Raw genomic sequence first — 9,244 nt, forward strand, 5'->3', positions numbered from 1 at the left:
TTATAATACAAATAGCAATGTGTAACATTTTACCATATTTAATGCAACACTTTTATTTGTTCCCTACAAAATATTGTTTTTTCACTAAATGTTTGGATATCTAAAATTATTGTGCACTGATTTTTCTAAAATAACGTTTGCTGCCGAATTATCCACTAACCTAGTTTATGATAAATTTCTGTCATAGATTATAAATCTACATAGGCCTATATTTTTTCATATTTATTGTTTATTTTATTTTTCTTTATAATGAAGTAGTCTGTATCTAGTAGATTGTGAAAGAATGATTATCAGTTCCACACACAGAGATATATAAATTCTACATTTATTTAAATGGGGGGAAAAAACTTCACTGGTATCGGATCGGTATCGGCCAATACTGAACCCTAGGTATCGGAATCGGTATCGGAGGCGAAAAAGGCGGATCGGAGCATCCCTACTTGTGACAGTTGTTCAACCGTAATGCTATGAAGTTACTAGAATATTTTTTGTTTATATATTATTTCCCTTTTTGGTCCGTCTCCACTGCCGTATATAGTGAATATATAAATTACAGAAATATATTTTTATAGTATAAAAATGGTGCCTGCGTGAGTACTCTCTTAATTTTGTTGTGGTCAGTGTGTTAATGTGCCATTCCCATCCTGTAGTGTACATCCTCGGTGTAACGTCACATAATAGTCAGGGATCTTTTGCTGGGTTCACCCAAGGTTTCACTTTTTCTCATCAGTTGTGTGTTCTATTCCTGATGATGTTCGTCAGAAGTCTTCATGGTGAGGCTGAATAAATGAGTTTGTAATCTGTGCTCCATGCTCCTTGAGGTGCTTGTAAAGACGTTTATTCATTGTTCTCCAGTGAAGGAAGTACGCTGGCTGCCTCTAATCTCAGTCTGTCTCACAGAGTCAGTGCCAGACCTCCAGAACAAGGCTCTCCTCTTCTCTCCTGGCATACAAAGGTTGTAGGTTCAAACCCTGCTAGCTGTTTTAACTGTAGGTTGGACTGTGGACATGATTAGTCCCATGTAATGTACCTTAAAACTGGATGGTTGACTAGCCACCATATTAGGAAAAATGCAATAAAATGATAAAAATGTATTCATGTGATCTTGTACTTTATGACACAAGTTGTTTTGGATTTGAGGTAAAGCCTTTGAAGCTGCATTACTATATCTCTCTTGTCTCCTGTTGCACAGTGGATTGACAGTCTTCTGCCCCCTGTGAACAGACTAGCTCGGCCTCGGGCTAATACACATCTCTTTCAGTCCCTACTTCTTATTAAATTTTATAAATATTATTTAGCTATTTGGTGTTTTGTTTTAGAAGCCATTTTAGGTGTTATCTCAGTCTGGCTACATCCAAGGCTTTACCATAAATAGTCCTTGAATGTGTAATGCTGTAGATGTCACTTACTCCTCCGTAGGGTTGTTTGTTGCTAAGAACCCAGATGGACTGTTTGGATCCAACGTGTCTGTGTTGTCGGGTTGGTGGTGAGGAATGTGTTGTAACAGTCTTGAGCTGAAGCTTTCAGCTCACCAGATTCTTCATCCAAGCTCTGGCTGGATGAAGAAGGCGGAATCATGTCTAGAATAAAAGATAAAAGCAGTGAGATTTTGTAAAGCTGGCTGGTACCTACATTTACAATCCTGTATATGTTTTTATAGCCAGATAAATAACTGCAGAGTAGAATCGTATTTGACAAAATGATTCCTTGCCTTTAAACGTCCCTTAAAAGGAGGAGTGATTTTCCTCTTGAGTTGGTTGAAAATGTGTTCAAAGCAGTGAAACAATCCTTGTTTGCAATGTGAATGTTTATTTAGCATTGATTTATATTCTGCACTCACCCTGCAAATGTTTAATATTCTTCAAACAAGTCCTTCCATATTCATGTTTCCTGTCTGGCACCAGCAGCCCAGTGACAGATCAAACTCGCTCTCACTGGACCTCTTTCTCTTTTCTGCTTTCTTCCTTGATCAGGACCAGTTCGAGAATCTCGACAAACACTCACAGTGGGGCATCGACTTTCTAGAGCGCTATGCAAAGTTCGTCAAGGAGCGCCTGGAGATCGAGCAGACCTATGCAAAGCAGCTACGGTGAGCATCTAACAACGTGCCTTAAACCGCAACTTCTGTAGATAACTCATCTGATGTCAGTGAGGGGTTTTATTGCTCTGATTACATGAAATAAGTGGGTTAATAAAAAATGAATGCTTTGAGTAAGTGATACTGATGCACTGATTCAGATTCAAGCGTTGTAGCTGTGTTTACAAGAGATGCACATAACTACATGCTTATAGAATCAACTGGGTCCATTTTCTGACTAGTTGACTAATGGAATCAACTGGATCAGTTTTCTAACTAGTTGACTAATTGGCCAAATTTTAGTTGACTGGTCAACCATAGTGATCCATTCCTAAAGTTTACAGGCATTGCAACAATCTATTAACAATATCTAACCTTTCATCTGTGATATTATTGCTATTAAAATAACACACAAAATTCAGCTTATTTAAAATCTTAAATTAAAACTACTTTAAAATAATTGAATGCACACTACTCATGTGCTTTTATAATTGGCAACAGCAAAAAATGTTAAAGACGCCATTGTTAAGTAAATAAATGTTGCTAGAAATAACAAAGTAATTTATAGTAGTTCCTCACCCTAACTGTAAATTTTTAACATCTTTGCACATTATTATAATATTTAACTGATGTGCCATCTCAGGTGTGCATATGTTGGCTGTAGGGCTGCCACTAACAACTATTTTTATTTCCATTAATCTATTGACTAGTTTATCGGTTAATCGATTAATCTAAACGATTAATTTCCCTAAAACAAAATCAACAATTTTACTTAAGAATATTTTATTAAACTATATTTCATTAAACCAAATGAAATCCAAAATAAAAAAAAGTAAAGTGCAACATAAAGTGCAAGAAGCAAGTGTCCATCTCGTAGTCCAAATCACAAGTTCAGTATTATAGTGTAAGAATTACAATATATCCACGTGTTCTAGTCTACAACTAATAAAATTATAATCAAAAAAACACTTTTTAAAGGAGTATTTACCAGAAATATTATTTACCAGAATTTATTTAGGAGAAAAATGTAAATGTGCAGTATTTCTGAAAAAAAAAATATATATACTTTTTTAAATATTTTTTTTTATAAATAAAATCAATTAGAGATGCTTTTGATTATTAAAATTTAATGGAACCATTAAAATTGAATCCAGAAAATAATGGAAAACAGAATTTGGTAAAGATAAAACTGTAAATAATATATTATAAACAATAGAGCTAATGTACATTACGCATTACAACAAAGGCCTGCAGGGGGCGCCAACGGCCTGGTGATTATTTTTACACATTACTGTGCGATTTAATCCTTGTTTAATATTGACCAAGCACCATTTCATTCAAATGTCCACTTAATCTTTAATATTTGGCCATTTCTTTAGGACAGAAATGCTATAGCCACTGTAATTAAATGAATATGTGGGCATCAAAACGTGTAAACTCAGAATGAGGGTTTGAGCTTTTATTTTGAAACCGCGATGTGTTTGCGTAGATTTATACCTTACAAATCTGATGAAATGGCGCATGTTGCGTTCCCAGATGAACGTTATAATAAACCCAAACTCACAACAACTAGTGCTGTGTTCGATACATCGATACGACGATGTATCCTCACAGAGATTTGACAATACGAGTATCGATACAGCTGGCCCTGTATCGATATTGTGGCACGTGTGCAGCAGTGGACACTGGGTTGCCTGATATAGAGAGACGTAATCCCCGACACAGAGCTTCCCACTTGCGCAATACAGAAATATCTGCTAAATGTGTTACTTATCTTTGTCAACCTGGCAACCATGTGCACGCGCGCTCTCTCCACTGTGGATAAACGCGCTTGCTTTCTGAAAACACCGATTTTAGTTTTAGCTTGCATTTTAGCGATCTCCACTTCAATATTCTATTCTCAGAAAAGTGTAATTCATCAAGAGTTCATTTATGAGAGAAAGAGAGCGAGAGAGAGGGGCTGTGTATGTATGAATTACCAACGTTTTGCCGCGTTTCTCTATTAACAGTGAAGCTGTGGCTTTAATTCCTTTAGAAACAATGATGTTACCAGCTACTTGTTGAGAAAGATAATCTAGCTCTTGAGCGATTAAGCTATTTAGTTGATAAAATTGCGGGGTAGCACTAAAAAGTTTGTTCCTGAATGTCTGAGTGTGGCCACAACGTGATCTGTGTGAGTGACTGAGCGTGTGTGTGCGTTAGATACAGAAGACAGCGCATTAGTTAACTCTTCAAATTTTTATTTTTATTTTTTAAACGTAGAGAGTGTGTTAATTTGTGCAATGATAAGCTACCAGCAATGTAAATATGATTTTTATATTTATATAAATTATTAGAATGAGTACATCACAATATAAATTTATTAGAACGAGTTCATTATTATTTATGGGCTTAAAAACAAGATGCAAAAAATCTGAATATTGTACCTGGTGGGGAGTGCCCAATGTAAACATGAAACATATGCCATTACCTATATTGTAGGCTACTGTGGTACAATTATGGAGGCCCTTCATAATGCAGAGGTCAACTGCCTGCTCTGCCAATAGTTAGAAATGGCACTATACTGGAGCGCACTGCCGGAGCGCAATTGCGTGCAGTGTGAACGCTCTGATCCGTTAACATGGGCGTGGAAAAAATACGCACCACAGACGGAGTGTGTGAACCTGGCGTTACGTTTGTATGCCCGCCCCGTCTGTTCTGTTCTCGTGCTCCATTTAGGCGCGCTGCATTCTGATTGGTTCGGATAGCATTCTGCGGGAGGTCGGGTGCGTGGAAAATCATGCTATAAAGCGATTTAGAAATCACGCAAGCTCATATTGCGATTTTATGATTTCGATTAATCGCACAGCCCTAATACACAGCCCTAACAACAACATGCAGAGATGGAGTTTGAGACGCTCCACACATGTAAATGATAACTGTGAACGGAGCCGCTGTGTGACGCATGTACTTAACCTACACGCATGTATATAATTAAAACGGTTTGTGAAATACGCCACTTCTGGTATTTTGCTGGTTAGTCGACGTGAGCAAAATGAAGTCGAGGATTTTTAAAAATCGAATAGTCTAATAAAATCGACGAATCGCGACAGCCCTAGTTGGCTGTTTTTTGAATGTGGCTCATTCAATCAGTTTTTAAAACGGAACGAACGATTTTTAGAATAGGGCTCTGATTGTCCTAATGAACACAACTGGTTTGACCCGTGTTATTGATTTCTTTCTCTCTTTTTTTCCCTCCATCATTCCCTTATGTTGTAATATTGTTTTTTGCCTTTGGATTCAACGTGAGGGGTGAGAGACAAATCAAGGGTCAAAAATCCCTGCAGGCTCTAAGTTGTAAGATTTGATATGAGATCAAACTGAGAACGAGACACACGCCATAAATTTGCCAAAGGACATGCAATGACTGCAGCTGTGGCCTCCTCTCCTTACCTCTCCTCTCCTCTCCCGGGATGTCTCTGTCCCTGTGGACATTCTGCTGTTGCCTGGATACGGTTATAGTGTCGCTCCTCTTCCCCCCTCTCAAATCTCATTGAAGGTTCTAGTGTAGTACCACATTCATTCTACCTGACAGGTCCCACACTGCTCTCTAAACCCCCCTCAAGACACGGCCCGTCACACATGGCAACACCCAGACTGTTTTCTCTCTCAAGGGTTTCCATAGTAAGGGGTGAATTGAGCCGAACCACATTACGCTTGTTTAATTTTAATATCTTTGTTTTTTTTTGTTTTTTTTTTCATTAATCATGTATTTCTGCATTATAATTTTTTTCAGCAGGGTTGCACATAAATGTTTTGGATGATTAATTGATTTTTCTTTGATTAATCTGTAAAAAAAAAGCCATTGCTGCATTTTATCGAAAAAGCATATTGTTCCGCATATTGTCCAGTTGTCTCTTTTAAATCTTGTTTAAATTGAATAATGTAATTATATTTCTACAAAATTTTTTTATAAATTAACATGCAAATTACCATAAAATGTATGTTATTTATTAACATTCATGTGTATTTATAAATAGTTTATAAATATTTAGAATGAGTGTTTTTTATTTAAAACAACATATATACTAAATATATATACTAACAATATTAATACATTTTTATTCATTCAATTTTTACATTGTTTGAAGACAATAAATCAGTTAATTTAATAACCAGTATCTTATTTTAAACTATTTGAAAAAATTTTAATAAAAATAATATAATTTCCAGTAAAATACATTTATTGTGTACTGTTACCGTAATATAACATTATTCATACAGTGATAAGAAACGTTGGACTGTATTCCTGCCCTAATTTTCATTGTTAAAAAACTTTAACGTTACACTTTGAAGTGCACATAACATATTTTTTCCACATCACACTATTTGTTGTTTATCAGTTAGATGCTTATGTTTTTACTGCAGCCCTAAAATTCAGTAAGAATTGTAAGATCGTCTGAATCAAAAATAGATTCTGAGATACTTTGGTTATGAGTGTACTAATCATAACCAGACTAAAAGAGGGAGGAAGTGAGTGAGTGTTTGTTTGATCTATTTCATGAAGTGGATTTGAGGAAGCTATCATAAAGGAAGTGCCAAACATCATTAATGCAGCTTGATGGGGGTCTGGTTTGGGGAGAAGGGCTGTCCCACTCCATGAGCACACTCAGTGGACCCCCCACACCATCCCCCATCCCTGAAGACAGCAACATGCCTGAGCGCAGCAGTGCAGCTTCTCTCAAGAGCTCCCACATAAGATTTGTTTCTGCGTTCCTTCCCTTGAGTTTATACTGCGTGGGACGAGAGAAGAGGGAAGACAGATTAGCATACCATCACTTTTTTTTTTTGCCTGTTTACCATGGTCTACTTTAATTCTCTGATACACAAAGTAAACACACTGTAGACAGACTCTCTTTTGTCTTCATGGCTGTATGAATAACTTTAGTTTTGATGTTAAGGGATATTATAATCCCTAATGAGTCGTTTTCTTTGATCTATTCATAACATGAGCTGTTTTTGTGTTCCTCTGTGTATTCTGAATATTTCTTTTTGTTTCCCAACAGGAGTCTGGTTAAGAAATATTGCCCCAAGCGCTCCAAAGATGATGAGCCCAGGTGAGATAAATTGCATACTTTTTTTTTCCACTTATTCTGGTGTGCTCCCAAGTGGTTATGTTTGCAGCTATTTACACTTTTAATGGATAATTAAAAAAAGTGATTTATATATTAGAGCCCGACCGATATATCGTTTAGCCGATATTATCAGCCGATATGAGCCTGTCGCCGATATATCGGTATCGGCGGATATGGCTACCTGGATGAAACTCTTTAAAGCTTAAGTCTATGGAAAACCATTGAAACTTTGAAAGGCCATATCTCGAATCCGCACCAAATTCGGGGGATCCCTTCAGCTCGAGGAACCCTCTCGAACACGAATCAAGTGTACGTCTCGAGGCCCTCTTTTGAATGAGACCACCCCCCGCGTTGATAGCCCCCAGGGTTCGGGAGTTACAGGTGGTTAAATTCACGGTCTGGCGCTGACCGATCTAGCGATCCCGGGGGGGCTACCGACGCGCAGAGGGTGGCGTTCGAGAGGACTCTTCGAGCTGAAGGGATCCCCCGAATTTGGTGGAGCTCCGCCGGCGCGTTCGCGAGATAGTGACACCTGCCAACACTTTCACTTCAGTAAGGAGGTCTCTTGTTCAGGCAGCAGCATTCAAGTGTTGGCTTATTCGACCGTAAGTGCCCTGCGAAGTGGACTTCACATGATATTCCGCCATGATTCCAGTTCCAAGGGAATGTACACGTTACATTCAAAGGGCATTAAAGTGCGCGAGACATGAATTTATATTTATTTACAGAGGTATATTATGTCACACTTCACACTTCTCTAGTAAGTTTCGTCTGTGTGTGAAGACAGTAGACCTAGCGCAAATCCGTGAATAAATGTTCCAAAGTGAAATAAACTTCAACGGAATAAAGTTGAATGGAATTGAATTGCATTAAAGTTGAATAAACTTCAACTTTACTGTTCAGTGCACTGAAAATATCTCGGTATCACGGTATTGTCGTTACAGCTCTAAAATGTGTTATTTTTAAATTACTGCAACCCTCTACAGACACCTTGGCAATTGAATCACCATTGGCTAGTAATTTTTTTTTATTTACTCGCTAGACTGATATATAATAAATGTTTGAAAAATGGCACAGTTTTTTAAATATCTGAAAGTACACTTAACATCAGTCAGTCAAGAATTATAATATGATAATCAAGTATTATTTAATGATAGAACTTTAATAATTAGATTTGAAACTTGATAACCTTGATTCTCGCTTGACGGAGAGTGAAAGTCTGAAGCGCTCAGTCAGAGAGTTCTGTGAGTGAAAATATATCTGTGCTATTCTCGCTGTCTTCTCTCCGACGACCTCTTCTCTCTCACATACGTCTCATTCGCTCCAGTTAAATAGTGCTTGTATTGCGCATTATTTTAGTCATTCCAAAAATATACCAAAAGCGCGCGCACCACCACTGATCTATATTAGTGAAGCACACAATCCGCGCTCAGTCTCAAACAGCTTGTGAGCCACAAATACCAAAATGAGTGGCTAACTGCGCTAAAACGTTCAAATACATAATTTTTCAAAATGCCCGTTTTGGCGAGTATCCAGCTAAACAGTCAGTTTTGGAACGTTAAATAGTTGAGAAAGAGAACGCATGTTGTGTAACAGTATATTGGGTCCGTGGATAAACTCTTAAAGGGACCGCAGTCCAATATTTATTTATGCTGCTGTCATGTTAATCAAAAAACAAAAGACAAAGAAAATTATTTTCTGCTCTTGACTGAATACGTTTTATAACTTTAATGGTAAGCATTAATCTGTATTTAATTTTTAAAAGAATATCGGAATCGGTGAAAATCGGTATCAGCAGATCACACTAACAAAAAAATTGGAAATCGGAATCGGCCAAGAAAATTGCAATCGGTGCATCTCTAGCTAATATTAGTCATCATTTAGTCGCCCAGAGTAAAGATTTAGTTGCATATGCGAGTGATTTACTCGCAATGTAGAGGGTTGTGACTAGGTAAAAAAAAATAACTTTTTTCCGCTGAACACAATATATTTTGTTTTTGAGCAACATACAGAATATTAGGAACAGTAGAATTTGTTTATTTTTTCTTTGATT

At 37.2% G+C, this 9,244-nt stretch overlaps 1 protein-coding gene across 2 annotated transcripts in view; it reads left to right on the forward strand.

The window, feature by feature from the left end:
• fnbp1l (formin binding protein 1-like) overlaps positions 1 to 9,244 on the forward strand; it is a 60,445-nt gene that overhangs the window by 32,807 nt on the left and 18,394 nt on the right. For both annotated transcript variants that reach the window (XM_016500643.1, XM_016500639.1), the window contains exons 2-3: positions 1,974 to 2,089; positions 7,123 to 7,173. In XM_016500643.1, the coding sequence (XP_016356129.1) occupies positions 1,974 to 2,089; positions 7,123 to 7,173 (167 nt within the window). The remainder of the gene's footprint in view (positions 1 to 1,973; positions 2,090 to 7,122; positions 7,174 to 9,244) is intronic.

This window comes from Sinocyclocheilus anshuiensis, unplaced genomic scaffold (genome assembly GCF_001515605.1).
Source record: "Sinocyclocheilus anshuiensis isolate Anshui unplaced genomic scaffold, SAMN03320099.WGS_v1.1 scaffold477, whole genome shotgun sequence".
NCBI classification, from domain to species: Eukaryota; Metazoa; Chordata; class Actinopteri; order Cypriniformes; family Cyprinidae; genus Sinocyclocheilus; species Sinocyclocheilus anshuiensis.